This window comes from Panthera pardus, unplaced genomic scaffold (genome assembly GCF_024362965.1).
Source record: "Panthera pardus isolate Hobbes unplaced genomic scaffold, ASM2436296v1 HiC_scaffold_20, whole genome shotgun sequence".
Taxonomy (NCBI): Eukaryota; Metazoa; Chordata; class Mammalia; order Carnivora; family Felidae; genus Panthera; species Panthera pardus.
In genome coordinates this window covers 88,814,742-88,842,513 of record NW_026526766.1, presented here as the reverse complement: position 1 = coordinate 88,842,513, position 27,772 = coordinate 88,814,742, and the positions used below count along the sequence as shown (strand labels likewise).

The following is a 27,772-nucleotide window of genomic DNA, read 5'->3' as shown; positions in this document are numbered from 1 at the left end:
GTTCACATGGGTGGCTCCCTCTCTCTCTCTCAAAATAAACAAATAAAAATATTAAAATACACACACACACACACACACACACACACACACACATGCTCTTTAGTACAGGGAAACAACTTAAGTTTGTGTCCTGGCCTGGGCCAGTTAGGGAAAAATAGTTTGCTGCTAGGAATGTATAACTGTGCTGGCTTTCATGCAGGTTGTGGGGAGGAGGGTTTAGATGCATTCCCCAAGAGTGGTCCAGAATTTTCCCAAGTTAGAATAGCAAGGGGTCCTAGGAAGGCAAGAGAAAACATAACTGGAGGGACAGACTCTCCCCTCGAGCCGTACCGGATCCCCACAACAAATACAGCTCTGTTGAAAATGAGCTCACAACCCAAAATTCCCAGCATGTGTGGGAAGCTGCCCACCACTAGCCCACAGTAAGCCCACAGGGTTACCTGCCTGAGAACTTCAGATAACAGAATAATAAATACTAGAAATCAGGTTTTAAGTTATTAAAAGCATAAAAAAGGAATTAAAACCTTAAGAAAAACATGACACACACACACACACACACACACACACACACACACACTAGAATTGACAAAAGAAATTCCAATAATAAAAAATATAGTCACTGAAAAAACTCACTGGGCAATAAATTAAAAAGAGAGAGAGAGAGAGAGAGAGAGAAATTGAACACAAGCAGAGAGAAAATGGACACAACACGGGGAGACGAAACCACAGAGGAAAGAGGAGATTGTAAAGAAGCCAGAAAGAACACAGAGTGGGTTCCACAGAAACGAATCACTCTGAGCAGCCACAGAACCAGAAGAAAATGGACTACTACCTTCCTGGTCCTGAAAAAGAGACGTGCCAACCCAGAATTCTACACCCAGCTAGAGAAAGGGTGTCATAAAGACTTTTTCAGGCCAAGAAAACCTACTGCCAGAAAAACTTCCTGAAGAACTCGACAGAATGTACTTCACAAAGAAGCGTATCGCACCCAGATGGAACACACGGGAAGGAACAGCGAAGGGACAGGCGAGTCCGCAGAAGCAGACTGCAGGAAGCAACAGAAACAATGCCCGATTTGGTGGCATAAAAACAAGAACTAAAACTCGAGGGAGAAATCAGAAGGCAGACTGATGAGCTAACCAGCTCGGCTGAAGGGTGAGAACGCCCATCAGCCTATGCCAGTCACAGGTACGTCTCAGAACGTCCCGTAACCACTAACACAGTACAAACAGCACGCAGAAGTAAAACAACCCGAAGCATAGGAAAACTTGATCCAAAGAAAGGAAGAAGAAAAGTAAGAAAGGCGGGATCAACAGAAAGCATAAAGTAGGACAGCAGAAAATCCGAATATCATAATCGCCCCAAATCCAAAGAGAGGCACTTTGGCGACTGCAGTCACAGATTTTCAGGGTGGGTAAAACCATATGCATCTTGTACCTACAAACGCCCCCTGCAAAAAAGGGCTCAGGGAGGCGGATGGTAAAAAGGTACCAAATGAATCTTCATCAAAAGAAACCTGGAATGATGACATCAGTATCAGACACAGTGGACGGGAGAGGTGGAAAGCACAGTTAAGGAGGACAGTGCTGTGTGAGGATAAGGAGAACGAGATACATCAGTCCAAACCCGTCTGCTTCCAGACAGAGCGAAGCCCGACAGGCTTAGGGATTCAACACACCTACAGTCACAGTGGGAGATTCTCACGCACCTCTTAGTAAGTGATGGGGGGGGCGGGGGGGGTAACAAATCGTGATGGATGTGAGAGAAACTCGCACAGCACAGCCAGCAAGTTCGATGGAATGGACCACATCCAATTGGAGAATATTCTTTTCAAGAAAACACAGAATGTTAAATAAAGAGTATGTAATAGCCTACAAAAAAAAACTCAACAAAACGCCAAGCAATCTCGATCGGGAGCTAGCCGGCATACGAATGCCCTTGAGTGAAACCCGACCCGCCACCTGTTTTTAAAAATAAAGTTTTACTGGAAAGCGACAGACTCGTTCAATCACTATCGTCTTTGGTCATTTTTGTTCTACAACAGCAAAATGGAGTAGCTGTTCAAAGCCCAAAATATTTATTATCTGGCATTTATAGAAAAGCTTCCTGACCCCTGTTCTAGATCATACAGACAATGGTATCTGACCACAAAGCAGCCACGTTAGAAATTAACACCATCCGGATATTCTTAAAACTCTGTATTTGGAAAATTTATGCCATACTATTAAAAACCATCAACCAAAGAAAGGTAACAAATCAAAATCTGACGAGCACTGAAAACCGTACAGTAACAAAAATGCTGTATCTTAAAACTCCTGTTCATAGCAATTTACAGCTAAAGTAATACTTAAATACTTACATCTCAAAATCAGAAATTACTGGGCTAAGTATTCAGCGCAATTACAAAAGAGTACAATACTTAAAAATGGCATTTTAAAAATGGGGAGGAGAAATCAAGGAAAAAAAGAGAGAAGTCACAAAAAAACATTAAGAATGGAAAGAGAGATACCCTTCAGTAAGAAAAAAAAGAAAGAAACAAGGGGAAAAAAAAGGAAAGAGGAACAAAAGGGCATTGCAGGGACATCGGAACTAGTTAAAACAACATATAATGCATCATCAGAAAGACTCTGCCCAGTAATTCTTTGCGACTGGTACCATCCATGCCCTCATGGTGCAAACAACTAAGTGAAAACTCAGACTGGTCACGTGCGTTACAGGAGCGGCCAGACTGGATCCCGAAGCAACACCCCGAACACCACACCATCCTGGACGCCACTGGGGTGGCCCACTGGGGCTCGCTTACCCGAGGGATGGAGGGCGGACGGGTAGAAATCCACTGGGGCCCGAGTGGGCGGGATCCGTGGGTCCATGTAGGAAGGCATCATCATCCACCTGGGATCGAAGCCCAGCATTTGGGGGTGGTGGGGGTAGAAAGTGCGCTGTGGGTGGGAAGGTGGGGGGTACACGGGCTGCCAGTGCTGCATCTTATACAGCTGCTCCTGAGCAGACAGAGAGAGAACAGGTCAGACCGGTGCTCGGGGCAGAGACCGTGCAGGTGCGCACACGCACACGCACGCACGCTCACACATATACACACCACACACACACACGCACCCCCCCCACACCCCCCCCCCGTACCCACACACTCACACACACAGGCACACTAACCCCGGGCTGTAGGAGTCTCTGATGGCTCCCCACAGCTCTCCATGGAACAGCCCGAGTCCCACCAGGCCCCACGTGACCTGCCCGACCGCCCACCAGCTTCACTGCACACGACTGCCTGCCCACATGGGGCCCTGGTTGCACACTGGGCCCTCCGTCTAGGAGGCTTCCTACTCCCTTGCATCCTGGCTCATCCCTGCTCCTCCTTCAGGATTCCGCTCAAAACGCCCTTCCTCCGGGCAGCCACCCCGAGTGCCTGGACGAGATGAGGCCCCTGCCTCTGCTCTGCAGCACTGGTCCTCCTCCTCTGTAGCACTGACAACGGGTGATCATTTTGAGCTGCCGGTCTCCCTCACAAAACCGTAAGAAACTACACGCCGGGTTCACTGTCGTATCCTTGCGGCCTACCACCAGTCACGGCACATGGAAAATCCAGTGCACAAATGGATGAGTATCAGCAAAACCTTCGAAATCGGGTCCTAGACCCCGTGGGGGCGCATTTCCAGCCCTGCCCCTTCACATCAGTGACCTCCGGGGCTGCCCTCTCCAGTGCACCCAGAATCAGCATTCCGGCAGGACCCAGGTGCAGAGTCAGACAAGAAAAGCGGACCGGGCCGCGCCCTTCCCATCTGCAAACAAAGAGGCCCGGGCTGGATTCCCAGGACGACTCTGTGGGCCTCCGCCCAGAGCTCCTCCTCCGTCTGGACCCCAGGCCCCCGGGGAACCTGACCAGACAGTCTGTCTGCCAGGCTCCTTCCGCAGTCCTGGTGCTTTCAGACTCCTTTCTCTTCCCGAGGAAGGACTTACCCGTCCCCGCCCCCCAGAAGCGTTACACACAGGAGCTCTCGCTGCTGCGTCTGGCTGGAGTCACCCCAGAGACCTTCCTGGTCAGTACTTCCCCACCAAGCCGGGGAGTAACTGCACAGTGCTGGCTCACACTGTAACACCGTCACAGCACACGAGGAACACAGCTTCGTGTTTACAGCTCAGGACCCGATGAGCTTCCGGAAGACCTCGTAGGGGCCCAGGGGAAGGAGGCTCTGGGGTGAAGGTTTCACAGGCAACTAAATGAGATTCTGGAAAAGGCTGGAGATGCTGGAGATCCTGATTTGTGTCCCTAAGGCACACATGTTCTGCACCGGGCTCGTGGTCATTAAGGATGATTTACTGCACGTCTAGCTGCTGGGCTACGTGAGGTCCACGTTTCATCTGTTTCCCACCCGAGCGCACTGCTCATCAGTAATCATCTGTTCCTTCATTGATCACTCCTGGAACACACACGATCACCAACGGTGCTTCCGGCTGGCCACCAGAGATCGGCACGATTACAACCATCACCCACGTAATCTTCTCTGGGGCGAAGAGCAGGTCCCTTTTAAAGCTCACAAGACACTAATGAAGAGGACACTGATAACACCGATCAACCAGAATGCAGGTGCCACAAAACCCTCGCTGCCCCTCTGAGGCCGGTACTCGTTGTTCCTGGCCCATCTGAGGCCACACTCGACCCGAGAAGCTGCACGATTAGGACCAGGAGGCACAGCAGTTCAACTCCACCCCTACAAACCCCCGTGCTTATCCCAAACTAGTACACCTCTCTGCCAGCTTTCCAAGCCCTCCCGGGCCTCCTCACTCCTTGGGACGGTCCCAGGGCGGACAACACTGGCCTACGGACAGGCTGCATGCAGTACACTGCTCTGAATGAAAACACCACTCTTCAGCGAGACTGCACTGGGTGAGTGCACGCCCCGCTGCCACTGCCTCACCAACACCAGACAAGGGAAGACGCTACCAACAACCATTCTATTCATCCACGGGAGAAATCACTCGGAAAAACAAAACACGGCCAGGGATGATCTTCCAAGGCCGTAAGTTTTCAGGTGCAGCCCCTAACATCCGTGCCAGTGATGGGGACATTCGAGTTGTTTCTTTTCATCGAAGGGGGAGGGGACCAGAGGAGGAGACAGGGGACATCCACACTCAGCGGTCCGATCTGTTTACCTGCTGTTGCTGCTGCTGCTGGCGCTGGAATCTGGGAGGAAGAGACTTCTGGTACTTGCCGAACTCCTGTGCGGGGGACCCAGCCTCCCTGGCGCCCTCCTCACTGCCGCCACTCTGAGCCACAGCCGGAGGAGCCGCGGGGGCTTCTTCTGAAAACGTGTTGGGGGTTCCCTGGGCGGGAAACTCAGGGGAGCCTGGAGGACAAGTAACCAGAGAAACGGCTGCGGTGAGCTCACGGAAGCCGGGCCAGCCAAACGTTGACGGCAAACGCTTGCTCTCGTCGGCACGGACGGTGCACGAGCTCATGGGCTCCCCACGACGCCATCGCTTCAGAGGTGAGAGAGCGCTAAGGGTCGAGAGGTCAGAGGAACCACCAGGGTTCCAGAAGAGAAGGGTTCTACTGAAAAGGACCCCAGTAAATGAGAGAGCAGCCACCAGCTCGGCGACAGCCCACAGCCATCACCTGAGCGACACGAGTCAATGCAGCCAAAGGCCGTGCTGGCCACCAAGTCAGCACGCGTCCCCTGGCTGGTTGCCTCATCTGTGAAGGGAGGACAGCAACCCTGTCCATCCCACGGGCCTCTGTGAGCCTTAAGGGAGACAATGCATGCAAGGCCGGTAGCAAGTGCTCCCCACAACCTCCCATCTGTATACTCTCTGAAATTCCCTTCTTCCTTACCTCCACCCACCTTTACAGCTTTAACGAAGTAGAAAAGACATCAGCATTCTTAATCTTACTGCCGGGGACACCCAAACCCTGATGCAAAGCCTCAGGGGCCCAGCGGTGCAGCGCAGGGGGAACACGGAAGCAGCACAGAGCAGGTGCCCACACACCCCGAAGGCCGGTCTCAACTGAACACACTCACACCGTGGCACCCGCTTCCTGGACTCTCCACCGCCTGTCTCAGCGAGTGTGGACACCAGCACAGGCCGCACTCGGGCCTCAGTGAGAGGCGATGGACAGGACAGTGGCGGCTTCTCGGTGCTCCTTGGCCAGAAGGGGGCTGAGGACCAGCAGACCCTGACCACGAGTGAGACCCACCTGAGAAGCTTTCAGGGTCTGAAACTAACATCGGGCCCCTCTCTCCTAAACAGAGTTGGTTTTAGTTCGTTTAAGAAGGTCCCAAAGAACAAAGCTGGTCACAAAGAACAGGTTCTTTACAACTGCTACGAGGCACTTTCCGACGTGCAACGCTGTTCCACATCTCTTATGGAGCCATGTGGGTCCATCCCTCGGAATCCAGGCCAGGAAAAACATACTCTAACAAACAGGCGGGCTTCTCCCCAAGGTCACAAAGATACTTTGTGGTTTTCTTTCTTTCTTTCTTTCTTTTTTGAGATAGTGTGCATGTGCGAGCACAAGTGAAGGAGGGGCAGAGAGAGAGAGAGAGAGAGAATCCCGAGCAGGCTCCGCGTTGTCAGCACAGAGCCCAACTTGGGGCTCGATCCCACGAACATGAGATCATGACCTGAGCAAAAATCAAGAGGTGGACGCTTAACCGACTGAGCCACCCCGGCGCCCCACTTTGTGATTTTGGGTTTTTTTTTTTAATGTTTATCCATTTTTGAGAGAGACCGAGAGACAGAGCACGAGCAGGCGAGGGGCGGAGAGAGAGGGAGACACAGAATCCGAAGCGGGCTCCGGGCTCCGAGCCGTCAGCACAGAGCCCGACGTGGGGCTTCAACTCACAAACCGTGAGATCGTGACTTGAGCTGAAGTCGGCCGCTTCACCGACTGAGCCCCCAGTCGCCCCGCTTTGTGATTTTGTTAAGTGAACTCAGAGGGCCCTGGGCTTGCACTGAGGCCCGCCACCATCCACATCTTTGGTTGAGCAGTGGCAGGGGTGACAATGGCCACAAGGCACGGAATGACAACCAAGCGGGCAGCGCGCACACTTTCCGTATCTAGAAGCTGCACGAGGTGCTTTCTGTACGTTATCTCACGTGCCCCTCAGCGTGTGGCAAAGTGCATACTAATTCCAGCCCATTTTACAGATGAGGGAACGCGCACCAGGGAGGTGAGTGGCCGCAGCCAGCCGGTTTCAGTCCCTGACACGGGATGTGAACCCATGCCGAAGCTCAACGGCCGGTGCTTCCCCGCCCCCTCCAGCTGCCCGCCACAGGCTGAACCAGTAAGGCAGGGAGGCACCCACAGCCTAGGGTGTCCAGTTGATGGGACAAGGGCCCAGCGCCTACCTTTGCGGACAGCAGGGCCATTCTCCTGTGGGGGCACCTTCTCGGCGCCTGGAGATCGGGGCACTTCCTTCTCCGCCGGTTTCGGGGCCTCGCCCGCCTTCTGAGCCTGCTTACGCTTCTGGTCCAGCTGCTTGAGCTTGGCGGCACAGGCAGCCAGCCTCTCCTCCCGTGCTCGGCGCTCCTCCTCCTCCCGGCGCTTTCGGGCTCGTTCCACGGCCTCGGACATCTCTGACTGCACAAACTTCTGCCGTGGAGGTGGCTTGTCCTCTTTGTCCTCGACAGACTGTTGCCGGAACACGCTGCCCAGCGAGGACTTCTGCCAAGAGAATGAAGTCTGCTGGAACAACAGACCCCAAACCCAGGAGACGGGGCCACCCCAGCATGGGAGCGGTTCTGCTTCCCAAGATCCCCGAGCACCTTCGAGAGGCAGCAGTCACGCGCGCCACGGACCTGGGTCTCCGGGCCCTTTCCTAACCTGCAGTGAGGTCTGGGCAAGTGTCAACCCTCCCTCCCTTAGCTCCCCACTGTAAGCTGGGGATAGAGGAGGCCCTCGGGATGGTGGGTGTGCAAGGAAGGATTCGCACCACACTCTGCATGGTGACCGACAAACAAAACAGCACCCTGGTGCTCCCACCACCACTAATGGGCACACAAGATAAGGGCCTCCACGGCTACTGGACGGGAGCAGGGACCACACGCTCATCCCCTGAGTTGCAAAACGGCTCTAGTCTTTCTCCCGTAAAAATACAGAAACCTCTGGGAATAAAGAGGTACGAGAAATTAAAATGCAGTCAGATCGACAGTTACAAAGTGACGCTTCATCTAAAAACATCTCTTCTGGCGACTTCATCCACTCCTGAGTCTCTCTCACCGGTCGCCAGTTACCGGACAGCAACAGAGAGAAGCCCACTCAACACCGGGAAGGTTCCTCCCTGATCTGCAGGGAGCACCCAGAATATGCACCAGCACGGACGACGGCCAAGTTCAACCGATCCCCAGCCACTGGAACTCCGGCGAGGTGACCGTCACAACACACAGCTTCCCATTCTGAGTGCTAGTGATGCACAGAAGTGTCACGAGTCCTCAAACATAAACAAACACGGTCTGGGCCTTCTCCAGTCTGCTCGTGAACCCTCCACAAAAGCGCTATGCAACACGTTGACCGCAGTCAAGGACTTTTCCTCCTGAGAGCTGGCTTCTCATAATCCAGAGACAACGGTTACAATTGTAAAAGATCAGAAACTTCTGACCTGGAAGCACGAAAGTACTTTCACACTATGTAACCGGGGCCGACGTGTGCACTGTCCTTCACGTGGCCCTTGACCAGCCCCGGCCGCGCTCTGTAGCGCTGGGCACAGTGGCACAACAGAGCCTCCACCACCAGCCCCCAGTGCTCCCAGAGAGGCAGGAGCAGCACCCGAAGTGTATGAATACTTCCATCGAGACGGCTGACGCGCCTTTCCGAACTCCCCTAACGGTAGCTACCATTTCATAGACTCCATGCTCTGCAAAATACTTGAACTTTTCAGAAATCGGAATGCAGAAAACTACATTTTTCTTTCCCGACTCAGTTAATTCACATTGTTATGAGATCAAAACGAAATCTTCTTTGAATACTCACCAACCCCAATATATGAACGAAATTTGGATTCGTTGCAGGGTAATTTCCAAGAATAGGTCTGTGTCGATTTGTTTTTTAATGTTTGTTTATTTGAGAGAGAGAGAGAGGGAGAGAGAGAGAGAGGGAAAAAGAGAAAGAATCCCAAGCAGGCTCTAACCAGTCAGCGCAAAGCCCGACGCGGGGCTTGATCTCATGAACCTGGGAGATCATGTCCTGAGCCAAAATCAAGGGTCAGATGCTTGACTAACTGAGTCACCCGGGTGCCCTAGCTCTATGTCAATTTTGTTTCGTTTTTGTTTTCCCCTGTACCCAGCACAGTGCCTGGTACTCAATTTTAAAAAAACAAACAAACCTGAAGATAAAGGTATTTTCATTTTATAAGATATGGAACCAGACTCCCTTAAATGGCAAAGTGCATTAAAAATGGCAAGTTTTGGGTGCCTGGGTGACTCAGTTGGGAGCCTGACTCCTGATTTCAGCCCAGGTAATGATCTCATGGCTGGGCCTGCTTAAGATTTCTCTCTCTTTTCCTCTGCCCGTCCACTGCTGGTGAGCTCTCCCTCTCCCTCTCCCTCTCAAAAAAAAAAAAAAAAAGCAAGGTTTGTTTTGGGTTTTTTTCCCCCAAATATATTTAAATTAATGCCTTTTCTGCCCCTAAAACCGTGCCTCCTGCACAATTCAGTCCCAAAGTCATGAAGTCATGAAGTGTGGCAGGTCTGGCACCAGGAAGTCACGGCGCCTAAGAGCAGGCGGTCAGAACCCGGGCAGGGAGAGGAGGATGTCCGTGTGGACATGTGGCTGGTGTGGGAGTGAGCACCCCATCAAGCTGGGTCAGGAGGCAATTCGTAAGGAGAGGTGGCCTAGAGGGGAGATTCAGGGCATCTGTGGGGTTGGGAGTGGGGGAACGACACGGATGGCTGAGTGAGTGAGGAGGGCATCTTTACAAGGGAGAGAGGGTGGGGGCAGAAACGGGAGACGGGTCACGTACAGGGGAGCTGATCGAGGAAGTGTGAATACTGGGGACAATGGGAACAGGTGTCTCACTGTGGGAGACAGGAGTTACAGATACGCGGGGGGAGAGAACTAGGTTGGGATGTGTGGAACCTGAGATATTACTGTGAACTCATAGTTCTCCACGCAGACACGGGAGTAAATAATAAAGACAACACGAACATGTACGTACGTGTGCACGCACATATCTATATATACACACACGTTTCCTCACTCTGCCCACCAAAAGGACCCAAGAGCAGTGAGCACTCCTGGTGACCACATACTGGTTTCTCAATATCACAAGGGCTGATTTCAGACCGAGGCAGGGTAAGGACAAAATGAGCTTGGGAAAGGTTCTCCTGGTGGGCCTGAAAAAAAATTTTGAAAGGGCAAGAAAAGAGAGAGAGAGAAAAAAAAAAAAGAGAAGAAAAAAAAGCCAACTTGTGTAATCAGAAAGCAAGGGATTTGCTCCATAAGGATGGAGACACATAAAGACAGATGCAGCTTGAAGAGGTTCCCAACAGCCAACCCAAAAATACTTGGGGCTTCAGAGCCAACAATCAGAGGCACAGATCATAACCCATTGGTATCGATAAATAAATTCCAAGTTTCATAAGAACCAGGACATTCATAGCCTCAAAGTATCTCCCCACAAAATTCTCATCAATTACGAATGTGGAAGACAGAAACCCCACAGCGTGAAGTTCGGCAGACATCATAACCTTAGTCAAGAGATCAGAGCGAAGGCTGTCAGCAGGCGGGCAGAGTGGAATCAGTGACCTGGCGGGAGGCAACGTGAGCCAGTGTCACTCCTGAGAGATTCTAGCCACAAATGGAAACCCCGAACCCAATCGTGAGGAAGCACCAGACCCCACTCGAGGTACAGTCTACAAAATAACTGGCTTACAGTCCCCACAAGTGTCCAAGTCCTGACCGTTAAGGAAGGCTGAGGGGCTATCGTGGACCGAAGGCGGCATGGGACTCTGAACCGGATTCTTCCGTACAAAGAACATCAGTGCCACCACTGCTACAAGACGGAGGGGGTCTGGGGGCCAGATGGCAGTGGTTACCGATGCTGCCTTCCTAGCTTTGGCTGAGGTCACCCAGGAGGTAGAAAATAGACGCCAACGTGTTCTGCGGTGACAGGGCCTGGTCAGCCCGGCAACTTACTCTACAAAAGGTTCAGAGAAAAATAGTCTTTGTATCCAGCTAACTGTTTTGAAATTTTCAAAGACAATTTTTTTTTTTTTTTTAATTAAAACAGGAGAAAGAAACGTCCACCTAGGAGTTTTATGCACGCGTGTGCGCCTTCCAAGCTCATCACATGCACAGAACCCCTCCAGTGCCCATGGTACCTGGTAGTCTGGGCCAGATGCCCAGCTGTGAAGCTTCCTAGAAGGTGGCTGAGGTTCTGGCACTTTGCGGACAACACGGGCCACACCCACTGCTTCACCCCAGTCCTTTCCTTCCTCTTGGGGACGCTTAGCATCAGCACTGTCCGCGGAGCTCATCGACAACTGCCGCTGCCGCCGGGGGTCCCAACTGTTCCTAGGACAAACCACAGTGAATGTGAGTTTCCCCATTCGGCCCCAGTGCAGTCTGATCTTACCCGTCACAGGGCCTCCGGAATGCCGAAGCCAGCAGCCCACATACCAGTGTCCTTCCCTCGAACAGACCCAGCCCCTCACGGCTGAGAGGACACGCCCAGAACACCACAGTCCGGTGGCACCAACATTTACCAAGTCCCTCTTGCACACAAAGCTCTGGGCAGGATGTTTCACACCCATTACTTGGTTTACGGGAAAACAAGTCCTCACCCCCATTTTAAAGGGGTGGTAACGGAGCGTCAGAGAGGCTGGGGAGCTGCCTTCCCAGGAGGAGTGACTAGACTGGAACCCAAGATCCCAGAGGAAGGTCTCTCTCCTCATACCAGGGCTCCCTCCCTGTGCTTTGCATAAAGGAGGTGCTCGATCGATTTTCCTCAAAATAGCAAAAGAAGGCTCACTGAATAATGCCGTAACAGAGACCAAGAGGAGGAAAGCAGAGCAGACTCCACGTGAGAAAGGGGAGAGGTTCCAAAGGGAGGCTCGGAGGGAATGGAGATCCAGCCCCTGCTCACCTTTACCTGCCGCGGGGGAAACAAAGGCACCAGGGAAAAACACTGTGCGCATTTACCAAGCACCTCGTGTATGCAAAACAAGTGCCCAGCACACATCAAGGAGTTCCGAGAAAAGCAGGGAGTCAGGTGTGGCCCACACGTGTGTGTCCGCAGGTGTCCACACACACACCGGGGGGGGGGGGGGGGGGGAATGAGGCCGCGGAGGTGGCTGAGGTCACGGCAGGGCACTAAGTGCTAGTGACTACTGCCTTCACCTTGAAAGGCGCGGAAACCACACGAGGCTCCCGACCCCCCAGGAAAGATGACAAGGGCACAGTGTGAAGGAAGGAGGCGAGCCGGCTAACCTCTGAGCGGTCTGGAAAAGAAAGGATGAGGTCCCAGCGACCCAGAGACGGTGAGCGGGAAGGGCTGGGATCCAGGGAAGTGTCCGGAAGCCGTCAACAGGTGGGGAAACAAGATGTAAGGAAGACCTGGGAGCTTGGAGGAGGAGACTCACAACCAGCTCAAAGAACACCGTAGAAAGATCAGGTTCAGCAGGGTGGGGTGGGGGCGGGGGGTGGTTTGGGGATTCTCAATTTGAGATGTCCTTGGTCACATTAGCAAAGCTGCGTCCAAATCCATGCCTAACTCTTTCGGTTGAATATTCAATTCACATCAACCGAAAGAGACAAGGAACAGAGTGTCCTACTATTCCAGAAGTCTGTAATATTTTATGTCTTTGCTTTTGATTTAAATGCTTGCTCACAATTCCTTCTGAGCTTAGTGTTCCAAGAACTGACCCACAAGATATTTCCCAAGTGCGTCTAAAACTTCAGTTAAAATCACACAGCGTTAAAATAAATTAGAGAAGCCTCAGATAGTTAACTGTTTGTGTATCAGTGAAAAACTAGCAGAAGGTCACTACCAGCTCCCTCTAGAACAGCTTTAAAGGGAGGAACATCGAATAACCAAAAAAAAAAAAAAAAAAAAAACAAACCCAAGGCTCGCAAACTTGGCCCTCTGAACATTCAGTTATAGACAATAAAACAGACAAAAGGAAAAACATCAAGGGGTGCCTGGGTGGCTCAGTCAGTTGAGCGTCTGACTTCAGCTCAGGTCATGATCTTACAGTTTGTGAGTTTAAGCCCCATGTCAGGGCTTGGAGCCTGGAGCCTATTTCGGATTCTGTGTCTCCCTCTTTCCCTGCCCCTCCTCTACTTGGGTTCTGTCTCTCTCTTTCTCTCTCTCTCAAAAATAAACATTAAAAAATAATTTTTTTAAGGAAAAACAGCGAAGCATTAATATCTAAACAATATATAACATTGATCACATTTTAAAGGAAATACACTAAGTCTAATAAATAAATATGCAAAGAACATAGGCAATTCCATACAAAAGAAAGCATCCATATTTGCTGGTATTCAACATAAATAAATAAAAAGCAAATTAATGCAGCTGTAGGTACTATTTAAAAAGAACCAGAGGCGCCTGGGCGGCTCAGTCGGTCGAGGTCCGACTTCAGCTCAGGTCATGATCTCACACTCTGTGAGTCTGAGCCCCGCGTCCGGCTCTGTGCTGACAGCTCAGAGCCCGGAGCCTGCTTCCGATTCTGTGTCTCCCTCTCTCTCTGCCCCTCCCTTGCTCATGCTCTGTCTCTCTCTGTCTCAAAAATTAAAAAAAATTAAAAAAATTAAAAATTAAAAAAAAAAAAGTACTAGCCATGGACACCTGGCTGGTTCAGTGCATACAAAGTGTGACTCTTGATCTCAGGACTGGGAGTTCGAGCCCCGCGTTAGGGATGGAATTTACTCCAAAAATAATAAAAATAGGGCGCCTGGGTGGCTCAGGTGGCTAAGCATCCGATTCTGGGTTTCGGCTCAGGTCATGATCTCACAGTTTGTGAGTTCGAGCCCCACATTGGCCTCCATGCTGACAGTGCAGGGCCCGCTTAGGATTCTCTCTCTCTCTCCCTCTTTCTCTGCCCCTCCCTTGTTCATGTTCCAGCTCAAAATAAATACACTTAAAATAAGTAAATAACTAAAAATAAAAAGTCCTAGCCAATCATTCTACAGTCAATCTATTATGACAAAAACTAGAGGGACCAGACTACAATGCAGTGGTTTTGCAAAAGGCGTCATAAGTAAAATGAACCCAACGAAATGACCCAGAAAAGGGAAGACCGAAGGGGTCGAGGAAGCTCCGGAAATCTCGTATCCCCCGTCCGGTGCTTCTCCCAAGATCCCTGATGCGCACTCTAGCACGCACAACCCCGGAGTAAAGGGGTAAGTTGAACCCCGGTGGGTTCCCAAACGTGCTTGGCTAGAGAAACCCTTCCGGGCACCACACCCACAGAAGTGATCTGTGGAACCAGCGGCGTATACACACACACTCAGGGGGACACCGGCACAGCGGCTGAAACCACCGGGACTCAGCCGGCCCGCCAGCCACCCGGCCAGCGCGCCCTGGCTCCCGTCCCGCACGGCTGTGCCATCCGCAGAATGGAAACCAAATCTGCCCCAGCGAGGCTGCCGGGGCGACGAGGCAATGCGCCTGGCACGCTGACCGGCACCGCTGCGTGCGCCTCCGGCCGCGGTCAAGCCCCGGGGCGCGGTGCCCCGAGCAGGGCTGGGGGGCATCCTTACCACTTGGGCCTGCCGTCCTTCCCAACTTCCTCCTCCTCTTCATCATCACTGAACTTCAGTTTCTCGGAGTAGTCCACTTCCTCGTGAAGACCTGTAACCGGGGAGGGCCAGGGAGAACGGGCGAAGCCAAGACTCAGCAGCGCCAAGAGCGCCACACGGGGCGAGGGGTGGGGGGGGCTTCCTCCGGTCGGAGCTCGTCCTGGCCCAGCTGACGAGGAGGGCCACCCAGCCAACCGCAACCACCAGACAGACACTGCGGATCAAGTGAGGGACAGCTCCGGCTTCGGGTGACAGCAAGGCGGCCCCGTCAGATTAACCTTCCCACAGAGGACAGTTCTTAAATCGGGACAAAGTATTTTGGAATTATATTGGAAGGTGCAGAAGAGTGAACGAAAGAAAGCAGGCAAAAACCAGACAGGACCCAGATCCATCTGGCAACACAGAGGCTCGGCCAGCGTGATTCGTGGGCTGCTGCTTGTGCCCTAGGGCACTCCCCGGCCTGAGCAGCTCAGGGGCAGAAAGCGCCCATCAGCTGGCAAGTGGGCACACACACTGTGGGAGATCCACACAGGGGAATGGTACTTTGGCCACAAAAATGAATGCAGACAGGGGCGCCTGGGTGGCTCCGTCAGCCGGGTGACCGACTTCAGCTCAGGTCATGATCTTGTGGTTCGTGAGTTCAAGCCCCGCATCGGGCTCTGTGCTGACAGCGCAGAGCCTGGGGCCTGCTTCCAATTCTGTGTCTCCCTCTCTCTCTGCCCCTCTCCCACTCGTGCTTTGTCTAACTCTCAAAAATAAATAAACATTAAAAAAAAAAAAAAAATGAATGCAGACACACCCCCTCAACAAGACAAACCTTGAAAAACAAGCTCAGTGAGAGAAGCCAGACGTGAAAGGCCACATTCTATACTGGTGCTTCCATTTATATGAAATGTCCAGAATAAGCAAAACCACAGAGATAGAAAGTAGCTCAGTGGTTGCCAGAGGCTGTGTGCGGGGCTGGGGGGTAAGTGAGAGTGACGGTTAATGATACAACACTTCTTTTGTGGCTGATGAGAATGTTCTCGAACTGGACAGTGGAAATGGTTGCACAAACTTGTCAATATACTAAAGATCAATGAATTGCAGACTTTAAAAGGGTGCATGTTATGGTATATGAAATTTGTTATATGCACTGTATCTTAGTAAAAAGGCAAAAAGCCCAATACAATGACAAAGCAGATTTAATGAAAAAGCAAGGGCAACTATATGCTGTCTAGATCATCCGTTGAAATACAACCACAAATGGGTTGAAAGGAAAAGGATTAAAGAAAAAAGACACACCGTTTACACAGTAACACCGGAGCAGTAGTAACATAGGACAAGACACACTCCAAGAAGCACTTCCAATGATAAAGGACATCTGCAAACAATACCAAGGGTCAATGTGTCGACTCATGAAAATTATAAATGTGCATATGCCCAACAATAGCTTTGAAATCAATGAAGCAGAAACTGATAGAATTAAAGGGAGAAACAGATAAATCCACAGTCACAGTGGAGAATTTACTGCTTCATTGTCTGAGAGGATCATACAAAAACATCAGTAACTACGTAAGGTCTGAAAGACACATTCCACAACCTTGATAGTGACTAAATTGAGATTTACAGAATGTAATAATCAACAACCGTAGAATACGCATTCTTTTCAAACGCACTTGGAATATTCATGAAGAAAGATCATGTTCTGATCATAAAACAAGTCTCAGTAAGCTGAAAAGAACTGAAATCATACAGTGCATGCTCTCTGACTATAATGGAATTAAATTAGAAATCTAGAGAGCCCCAATAATTAAAATGAACAGATAAAATGAAATAGAAACAATCCAACAATGGAGAAAATGAAAGCCCAAAACTGCCTTTTAGTAAAAGATTAATAAAACCAATAAGCCCTTGGCATAAGTAAGAAAAAGAAGAATACAGATTACCCAATTAATGAGAAAGAAAGAAGTCCATCACTACAGAGCTTACAGACATCAGAAAGAAAAGGAATTGCTATCAACTTTATACCAATAAATTCAATCACAAAGAACAAATAAATCCCTTGAAAAACACAACGTACCAATATTGACACAAAACAACAAAGGGAATCTGAGCAGTCCCATTAACTACTCATAGAAATTAAATTTATTATCACAAATGTCACCACAAAGAAAATACCAGCGCCAGGTTATTTCACTGGTGAATTCTATCAAGCATTTATGGGAGAAATAATCCCAAACTTACAGAAACTCTTTCAGAAAGTAGAGAAGGAACATTTTCCAACTCATCTTATGAGCCCAACAAAGAAATTAAAAAAAAAAAGAAAATTATTATAGACCAATATCCACCATGGACATGGAGGCCAAGAACCTTAATAAAATATCAGCACATTGAATCTAGGTATACAAAAAGGTGTAGCTTAGTCTAGGAATGCAAGGTTGGTTTAGCATTAAAAAAATCAGTTGGTGCAGGGCACCTGGGTGGCTCAGTAGGTTGAGCGTCTAACTCTTGATTTCGGCTCAGGTCATGATCCCAGGGTCGTGGGACTGAGCCCAGCATCAGACTCAATGCTGAGCAGGGAGCCTGCTTGGAATATTCTTTCTCTCTCTCTCTCTCTCTCTCTCTCTCTCTCTCTCTCTCTCTCTCCTCTTCTCTGCTCATGTACATAAAAGGAAGGAAGGAAGGAAGGAAGGAAGGAAGGAAGGAAGGAAGGAAGGAAGGAAGGAAGGAAGGAGAAAGAAAGAAAGAAACAAAGAAAGAAACAAAGAAACAAACAAAGAAACAAAGAAAGAAAAAAGCAATCCACCAGATTACCAAAATAAAGGAGAAAAACCTTATAATCACAGCACAGGAAAATTTATTTAACAAAATTCAATACCCATTCGTGATTTAGAAAACATTCAGCAAGCCAGAAATACAAGGAAACCCTCAATCTGATAAAGAACACCCAAACCTTACAGCTGACATCAGATTTAATGGTGAAACACTAAACGCTTTCTCCACCAGATCAGGAACAAAGAACTTGAAACAACCCTGTACTGAAGTACCACACAGCATTTAGGCAAGAAATCAAAGGTAGGGGGCGCCTGGGTGGCTCAGTCGGTTAAGCTGAGGCTCAGGTCATGATCTCACAGTTCGTGGGTTCGAGCCCCACGGCAGGCTCTGTGCTGACAGCTCGGAGCCTGGAGCCTGCTTCGCATTCTGTCTCTCTCTCTCTCTCTCTGCCCCCCTCCCACTCTCTTTCTCAAAAACAAACGTTCAAAAAAAAAAAAAAAAAAAAAAGAAATAAAAGGCATATAATCTGAAAAAGAAACATAAAACCATCCCTATTTATAGACAACATGATGGTTTATGTAGAAAATTCTAAGAAATGGGGGTGTCTGGGTGGCTCAGTTGGTTAAGCATGCAAGTCTTGATTTCAGTTCAGGTCATGGGAACTAGAGCCCCACGTGGGCTCCACACTGAGTGTGGAGGCTGCTTGGGATTCTCTCCCTCCCTCTCCTCCTTCCCCACTTATGTGGTGTGTGCACTCTCTCGCTCTTTCCCTCTAAAAAAAAAAAAAAAAAAATCTTAGAAATTCTAAGAAATCAACAGAAACTAGTAAAACTAAAGAGTGTATTCAGCAAAGTGCCTACAAGAAGGTCCACACACAAAAATCAACTGTATTATCTATAGGAACACCAAACATAAGAAATAAATTACACTTAAAAAAAAAAAAATCATGCCATTTACAGCAGCATCCAAACAACATCAACTACTTAGGAATAAACTCAACAGAAGATGTTCAAGACCTCCAACACTGAAAACTGAAACAGAACTGAAGAAAGTCAGAGATTCACCCAAGTTCCTGGATGGGAGATCCAAGGTATCATCTATCCAGAAATACATTCGACGCTGTCCTACCCAAAATGCCTCTAGGCTTTTTGTAAATACTGACAGGCTGATCCTAAATTTATACGGGAATGAAAAGACCTTACAGTCAAATAACATGAAAGGGAACAAGGCCAGAAAGCTTATGCTACCTGAACTTTAAGACTTACTATAGAGCGACAGTGTGGTGGTGGCATGAATGAATCAATACATCCAGGACACAAACAGCGTCCAGAAATAGACCCACACTTATCTGGTCAATTGATTTTTGGCAGGTGCCAAAGCAATTCAATAGGCAGAGGAAAGTTCTCCCAACAAATGGTGCGGAACCGGATATCCTGACGGATTAAAACGAGCCTCAACTCCATCTTATGTACAAGAGTTAATTCCACGTAAATCACAGACCCCAAAACAAGAGTTGAAACTATAGAAAATAAGGGAATATCTTTGCTGTCAAGGAGAGACAAAGATTTTCAGATAGGACGCAAAAGAAACAACCATAGAAAACATAAACTTACAAATTAACCTTCATCAAAATAAAAAAACTCATCAAAACAGTGCTAAAAAAAAAAAAAATGAACCAACAAGACAAGCAATGGGGGAAATATTTGTAAAAAGTAAGTGGCCAAGGACTCGTACCCATGACTTACTTGTAACCTACCGCTCGAAGAAACGAGAAAATCTACCAGTTGCCAAATAACACAAGAAAACTTATTCATCAGCATTAGTCATCAGCAAAATGCAAATGAAATGCACAATGAGACACCACTACACACCCACCAGAAGGGCTAAAATTAAAAAGACTAATCACGTGGAAGCGTCGTGAGGATACAGGGGACCCGCGTTCCCCACAGCCACCGTGGAGAAAGGTTTAGGTGGGTCTCACAGGCCCGATCACACACCTTCCCTCTGACCTAACAATTCACTCCTGGGTACCGAATGAATGAATGTACTATTCGATAGGAACTCCCCTCAGGAGAGGGGAGGCCCTGGGGTGGGAGCGGGGAGTTGGGGGGGGGCGGGGGGGAAGTCTGGTGGGGGGCGGGGGAGGGGGGACATTCGGCACACATGTATCCGTTTGTCAAAACTGCATCATTAAAATGGGCACCTGTCAACGGAATTCACATGTACGTGAACGCAAATAAAAAGGATTTTAAGAGAAAATCATCAGGTTGGCAGACGGGGCATGGTAGTTGTTGAAGCTAGGTGATGGGAAGCTGGGGGCTCATTACCCCATTTACAGTTCGGTTTAACTTTCCCATTCCAAAAAGTCTTTTTGGCAAGTTAACAAAATCTCCCACGGATCTGAGATCAAGACCAAAGGCCAACAGGAGTCAGTGCTCAGAGAGGAAGTCACCTCTGGCGAGGTGGCTGGTTAAGGGACGCACACCTTGCTGCCGGGGGGCCTTCAGCCCTGGAAAGCAGAGGCGACCCCGACCCTGAAAGCCCCACAACCCACCTGCCCAGCCGTCATCGGCGTCGGCGTCCAGGTCGTCCAGGCCCTTCAGGTTTTCCGCGTTGATGATCGTGGGCCGCGGCGCCCGTCCCACCAGCTGCCTCAGCGGGCGGATGGGCCGAGTCGTTCCCAGCCTGCTTTCTTTTCTGATGAGGGCGAGAAGAGTAAAGATCTGGCCTCGTGTCAAGTGCACAGATGGCAGCAAAAGCCAATACTTTTCCAAAAATATGTCCCACACTGCAAAGGTTCATGGTTGCATTTAATATTTAAATCCTCTCCTTTAAGGGAAAAAAGGAAAAAAAAAACTTCTAACGGGGGCGCCTGGGGGGGGGGGGGGCTCAGTCGGTTAAGCGTCCGACTCTTGGTTTCGGGTCAGGTCGTGATCTCTCGGTTTTGCGGGTTTGAGCCCCACGTCGGGCTCTGCGCTGGCAGTGCGGAGCCTGCTTGGGATTCCGTCTCCCTCTTTCTCTACCCCTCCCCCCCTCGCATGGTCTGTGTCTCTCCAAATAAATGAAGCAACTTAAAAAAGTTAAACTAATAATGAAAATATAAAAGAAACCTACACCGAACAAATACGTCCCAGAGAGTATCGCCTCATTCCACAGTTTTATACACTCGGCACTAACGCCTCGCATAGCAGCCACAAACACATGCCAAAACTTCCAACTCTGTCAAGAACTCGCGATCATAATACAAGCTCGTCTAGCTCCAGATCCCAGCCACCCCACACACCCTGGAGCTCTGAGTTGGTTTTCAGAGTCTCCAGGACTCTGAGCTCTGAGTTGGCTTTCAGAGTCTCCAGGACTCTGAGCTCTGAGTTGGCTTTCAGAGTCTCCAGGAGACAAGACACCTTCGCACATGAGCCCACGATGTTGTGCAATACAACCACCGGGGGCAATTTCTACACACGGGACTATTAATGCAGTAGCCTTACCCATCTTGGTCATTCATCTGGAACTGTCTAAAAGGGACACGGGGCTCAAGACGGAGCTGGGGGAGGGGGAAAGGTCCTCGTTCCACGGTACCCTGGTTCTCTGATGACTGTGGCGAACACATCTGAAACATAACATCAATGAACAGGATTTTCCGGTAATGGCTCAAATTCTAAGTTCCCCTTGCACTCGAATTTGTTTGGGAAAAATAGAAAATGGGAGAAAGAGACAGGCAAGTCTTGGAACTTCCCAGTTAATCCTACCACCATCTCCCCCATCTGTTTCCTGCCGTCAGTAAGTGAACCTGGGGACTCGTGGTGTCCAGGGCAATGCCTGCCTCTCCTTTTGCTAAAGAACCAAGGCTGAAACAGTATCTACATCACCAGGGAAAGAAGCCGAAGACCCTTAAGATCTGAAAAGGGGGAGAGCAAACGCAGAAGTAACGGGCACTTCCGAGGCAGGGTATATCGGGGCAAAGACACTGGGAGGGGGAACCGAGGTGGATATTCAACCACTTAGAGTAGGTTCTGCCTTCGCAAGCAATCCGACTCCATGGGAAAAAAAAATATGCACACTCTGAAAACTTACAAAAGCAGGAAGCATGTCATGGTATGTAGGTGGGTGGTATACATTTCCCATGAACTGTGAAGCCCCTTTGCGGACAGGCTGAGCCGGGCGGAGAGAGGGGTCCTTAGAATCGCTGGTACATGCCGAGGAGGGGGCTCCGTCTCCCGCACTCGAGTTCCTGCTGCCCAGCTCAGTCGGGGAGGCGCTCAGAGACGTGGCAGAAATTATGTTTCGCCCACCGCCCTCCCTCCAGCTTGTCACATCTGGAAATCGAAAGGGGGCAAAAGGGGAAAGGAAAGAGGAGGGGGGGAGGAGGGATTGTATGAGGGTCTGAAGGTCAAGGGACCCCCTCATTCACCAAAAACAAAAGCCCCAAAAGTGCAGAGTCGAGTCAAGTGGTCGAATCTGTCACGGAAGGTGGAGGACGGACACCTGGCCAACGAGTATGAACTTGCTGCGGGAAGTCGGGCGTAAAGAGAAACACAAAATAAGGTCCACTCACAGAGAAGGCAGGTAGAAGCAAGACGCGGTCTTCATGGGTGAATATAAACCACGCACACCCACAGATCGACCACCCCAAAGAAATCAGGACAGCCCGGATGAAACAGCGTTGGGCCATCTCTCCCACGATCACTGACCCGTCAGGAGCAGCACTGGCCTTTACGTTAAAACTGGACCGAGTCCTATGGTACCTGGCTAGAGGAGCGTGCAACTCTTGACCTCAGGGCTGTGAGTCTGAGCCCCACTCTGGGTGTAGAGATTACTTAAAAATGAAATCTTTAAAACTGGAGTAAGTCCTGACGTGTTTCGACTCTGACTCAAGGTGACATCTCTGGTCACACAGACTCCCCAGGTCATATGAAGCAGAGCCCCTCTCCCTCCAAGTGGGGGCGTGAAAGGGTCTGGGGCCCTACCCACCAGGCCTTCACCCGACTTGGTCCTGCTCCAGCCCACAGGGCTCTCCTACAGGTCACAGATTAAAACCTTCCCACCTATCGACCTTTCTAAGATGACGTTTCCCACTGCCAAACATAGCAAGATGTGGGGGAATTACGGGCCAATGAGAAATCAGAGAAGCCTGCCCCTTCTCAGTCAACGTATGGCTAGGAGGTGAAACACAAAGCCCCTGAGTACTTGACCCTCAAGAGAAAGAGACACAGCACAGGAGCCACAAAATCAGGGTCAGCTCCCGGCAATATGACCGCCTTGAGTGTGACCTTGGGCAAGCCCTACGGCCACTGCTCTGGCCACTCCTGCTTCTTCTCCTTCTCCTCAAATGAAGAGACGGAACTGATCCCAGGAGCCTCTGCTAGGTCTAAATTTCTGTGGTCCTACAAAGCAGGTCATCTTAATCCCAGAAAGCTACACAGTTCTCGGCCTGAGAATTTGGTTACCTATTTGGGGCAGACAAAATAACCCACCACAGGCCCCTGAAAAGGTAACATGCTCATTAAGGAGCCACCTAGTGATCACTTCCTGTATCGGGTGTCAGTTCTAACTCTAACCCCGGGACACCTTGGGGATTAATCAGGACAGGCAGACAGAAGTCCCTCCATTTCAAGACCTGATCAAGCCCTCCCCTCCCCCCCATCCCAAACAAACAAAGTACATAAGAGCTATTTCACAACCCTTGCTTAGAACAGATGGAAAAATCTCATTCCTCAAAAAAACCTTAACCTCTAACCGCTCGAGGCCACTAAAAAGAAAATCCTACCTGCAAGTATTGCTATATAATCCTGCCAACTCCTTGGCTAGACCCCAGGTGAGGGAACTGCGGAGACAAATCCTAGACTGGCTACCAAACAATCCCCAAGGGAACATGTTAAAAACCAGAGATTCTCGGGGCACGTGGGCAGCTCAGTTGGTTAAGTGTCCGACTCTTGACTTCAGCTCAGGTCATGACCTCACAGTTCATGGGTTCAAGCCCCTGCATTGGGTCTCTGTGCTGACTGACAGTGCAGAGACCTCCCTCTCTCTCTGCCCCTCCCCCAGGGATGAGCTCACTCCCTCTCTCTCACTCACTCTCTCTCTCTCTCTCTCTCCCTCTCAAAATAAATAAACTTTAAAAAAAACACACACAAGAGATTCTAATTTGGCTGAGGACGGAGGAGGGCGGGAAATCAGACTTTTTAACAAACTCCCCAAAGGACCCTGACAGGACTCCGCTAGGTTTAGGAACCACTGGCTTAGAAAACAAGCTCCTGGCTCGGGGACAGAGTTAACGCGCCCTCAGTCTGTCTTTGCCAGGACCACCTGAGCAGAGCAGAACTCACGTCTGATGACAGCTGGGGAAGCAGACAGGCCTGGCCCAACCCAGGGGGCAAGTCCCACAGAGGCAGAGAGCAGACAAAGGGTCAGTAGCCACGCTTTCCAGGCAGGGAGCCTGGGCCCCGGGAGCTCGGCTTGCTGAGGACACGTACGCTTCTAACAGGCAGAGAGGCAGGAAGATGAGGGGGAGCCCCGCTGTCCCCACAGGTGCCCGGACAGGGACTGCAGCTCACTCACTCTGAGGGCGGAGGCTTGGTCCTGGCCCATACGACAGATCTAAGACGCCCCTTTCTTTGCCAGCCTTGTCCTGCCCTCCAGCTGCTTTCAGCGTCGGAAATTCCTCGGGAGAGAAGGATAACAGTCGGCTTGAGCCCCTTAAACCTGCCAAGAAAACCAGAAAGATTTAGTTAGGGAGCAAGTGAGATGGGCATCGACAGTTCTCTGCTTCAGCCGCTCCACGGGCCGGAAGCCACACTGCCCTGGCGTGAGCTCCTGTTAAGTGCCCCATCTGTGCTGGCATCTTGTGCTGGCAGGGTGGCACTGGAGACCCCATGTGACAAGGAGAGACCAGGCGCAGGCTACACCAGGCCCTAGCAGCTAACCTGCAGGAGCAAGGGAGAGGACAGCACAGCCGCTCCAGCTCGGATCCTTCACGCTGCCGGAAAAAGGCAGTAAGGCCCTCCTGGTGGCCCCGGGGGACACACAAACACAGTCTTCAGGGAAATCAGCCCAGGGAGGTCGACTGCTTTCATGTGGAGGTAATGCCAACAGAAAGGTCTGCACCCTCGTTCCACCCTCATGAGCACCGGACAGCTTACACCTGCCGTCTTGGGATCAATTCCCTCCTTTGCTGTCCCATCCGTTCCCCAACGCCACAGGCCCCTGAGAAGAAGCCCTGCTTTATCTCTGCAGGAGCCCCTCCCAGCACTTAACACTGGGGACCTCTGATCTATTTTGGACAAACAGATAATAACAAAAGGTGCATTCTATGGTCCAGAGTGGGATTTGGTGCTTTTATCCGGACCGAATGCCCAGCACCATCTAAACTTAACACGACAGTAACAGCACATGGCCCATGTCTAACTGAGAAACGCCTCGTTCCCTAGGCGATAAAACCAAACTCTCCCCCCTCTTCCCCACCACTGTTTCACGGACCCATGAACTACAGCGGACTTTGCAGAAAGCAGCAGCTGGGATTGGTGCAGACGCACAAGGCATAACATCCCTATTTAGCAAAAAGTCCCAGGGTCAAATACACCCGCCAGGGTGACACAATCTCCCGGTGTCACGAAGGAGCTCCACTAATCTGCGGAGGGGGACTTGGACCCAGGTTAAAAAATCCTTGGCAAGGATGAAATGTGAAAGTCATGCCTTAAACACACGCAGATCTGGAGCCTGAAAACAAACACTCAGTACTTTTATCTGCCTCAGCAGTCGCGAAGGTCTTACTCTATGCGTGAATTAAACTTCCCTTCCACAGACCAGAAGGACAAAGAACCCAAAATCTCAAGCCAAAGCAACAGCATTCCTAAGGTTTTCAGTGCTCTACAACGTTCACCACCAATGCCGTGTGCTACGTGATCTCTGCCGTGAGAATCTGAGGCTGGAATGTCAGGGGCTTCTTCTAAGGTCCCAGATGGAACCATCCCCCTGGCCTCCACCCGCACCAGTCAGGCCCCCCCACCCCGCCCCGGTCTGACCCAGCTGCAACAGGCCCAAACACCACTCTCCGTGCAGTGGTCTATCGACGCAGGAAGAGCCCTTCTGAACTGCAGAGTCTGAACATGTGTGTGGGCAACACCACCAAGTGCCCACCGCCCTGATGGCACCACAGACTCGTGACGGCAGCACAGGACGGGGAACCGGGGGCTGCTCCCACCTCAGCCCCAGCAGAGGCCTAGGATGCATCTGTCCCTCCTCCCGGGCTCCTGGGCCCTGTTGCCTCCCAGATGAGCAATCACACATTTACAGAAGGTGCTGCTGTGTTTCAGAATTCTTTTCTAGATCACTTATTTTTCATAAGAAACACAATCACATGGTTCAAAAGTAAGAAGCACAGAAAACTACAAACAGACGACTCCCTCCTGCCTGCGTGCCCACCTGCCTACTTCTGACGCCCTGAGAAAACAGGCGGCTTCCCCCCTCCCTCTCAGGCTTCCTTCCGGAGACTTTTTTTTTTTTTTTTTTTGATGGCACCTACATTTTCTATAAGTACACTTTCCCTCGTCCCAATTTTTTTTCATGAATAGTAACATACTCTACATATTATTCTGAACTTTTTTTTCATTTAAGAATATATCCTAGAGATCTTGCCAGATCCGTGGAAAACTACTTTTTTTTCCCCTAGAGGCAAGTAGTATTTCTTTAAAGCACCAACATTTAATGGACATTTCAAGTGACCGTTTCCCATCTTTCCCTACCACAATTTCGCAATGAGTATCTTTTGAATATACGCCATTTCCCACATTGGCAAGCATCATTTCTGGCGTGATCTTCCTCCACGTGGAAATGCCAGGTCAAAGGGTGCACACATCAGTATTCTGATAGCACCAAGCTGCCCGCCAAGGGGCTGTACCAATGTACTCTAGTATTTCTTTGTATTATTTTTTTTAATGTTTCTTTTCTTTTTGACAGAGAGAGAGAGAGAGAGAGAGAGACAGAGAGAGAGAGAGAGACACACACAGAGGGGGGCAGGGGCCGAGAGAGAGGGAGACACAGAATCTGAAGCAGGCTCCGGGCTCCGAGCTGTCTGCACAGAGCCCGACGTGGGGCTCAAATTCATGAACCGCGAGATCATGACCTGAGCCAAAGTCGGACACCTAACTAACGGAGTCACCCAGGCACCCCTCTGCAGTTCTTTTTAAATAAAAATGAATGCATGTGATTTACTTTAAAAAATCCTAACCCACAGAGTAAAAGCTGTAGAAAGCAAAGACCACTGTTAACACAGTCTAGTGAGCACTCTCTGTAAAAAGCCTCTTTAAAGACCTAATTTTAGGGGACTGAAATGCTGGTCGCCGTTCCCCTTCCCCCCCCGCCCCTGCTTATCTTGCCCCCTCCACCTCACCCCACGGACTGGAGAATCCGTAAAGCTCCCTCCTGCCCTTAGCCCCTCCACAGGAGCCGGAGTCTGACGTCAGTGGGCACACTGACTGACGAGTTGGGGACAGAGCCTCCAACCACACAGGACTCCCGCCCAGAAGGGGCACGTGCTGGGTAGGAGCGGAGGGTTTAGGGCAGGCAGGATGTTCGCTGTTTCTCTACACGAGCTACAGAAGGCAGCTGGCGAAGCCTTGGCGGCCAGGGGCACGCAGAAGGCCGAGGGCGCCGCGGTGGGGAGGCCGGTGGGGGGAGGGTGGTGGGAGGAAGAGCAAGCGTGGCCCGCCACTCCCACCTGCAGCCCTCTCCTTCCCGTGCGGCGGCATCGCCCAGTTTGGTCCGTACAACATGCTAGAAACATTCGAGCTGTCAGTGGTGGCTGGGGGGTGGGGAGTGGAGCAGTCTGGCCGCCCTCTCTGCCCAGGTGGGCCCTCCCCTCTGCTCTGGGCCTGCCCGGGAAGCCCTCTCACCATCTCCCCTTCCTGCTCCTCCCCGCCATCTCCCCTCTGCACAGCTGCCGCGGCTGAGGTCCCGCGGGCAATACCTCTGACGCTTCCCGTGTCGGGCGCGACACAAACGGTACCAAGGACCGTGTGAGCCGTGAATGCTCTGGTGTCACCCACCAAAGAGCAAGCAGCCCAACTCCCAGGGCCTGGCTTATTTAGAAACCCAGGCCCGAAGCTCGCCCCACACCACACCACACCTCCTCCTTGCAGGCCCCAGGGAGAGGAAGTAGGCGCGTGTCGGCCACACCACTGAGCAGGTAGCAAGGGCACCAACCACACGGCGGAGTCCAGGAGCAGCAGGGCCAGCGCCCAGCCTCCCCACAGCCCCCAGGGGGGA

The 27,772-nt window shown here is 50.7% G+C and overlaps 1 protein-coding gene across 1 annotated transcript in view; it reads right to left on the bottom strand.

Moving 5' to 3' along the window:
* The window catches only part of PRRC2B (proline rich coiled-coil 2B), an 87,411-nt gene that overhangs the window by 24,830 nt on the left and 34,809 nt on the right, over positions 1–27,772 (bottom strand). The window contains 9 exon segments of the mRNA XM_053908444.1: positions 2,804–2,999; positions 5,167–5,360; positions 7,363–7,678; positions 11,332–11,524; positions 14,717–14,807; positions 20,067–20,209; positions 20,998–21,119; positions 21,584–21,825; positions 24,068–24,211. Coding sequence (XP_053764419.1) covers positions 2,804–2,999; positions 5,167–5,360; positions 7,363–7,678; positions 11,332–11,524; positions 14,717–14,807; positions 20,067–20,209; positions 20,998–21,119; positions 21,584–21,825; positions 24,068–24,211 — 1,641 coding nt within the window.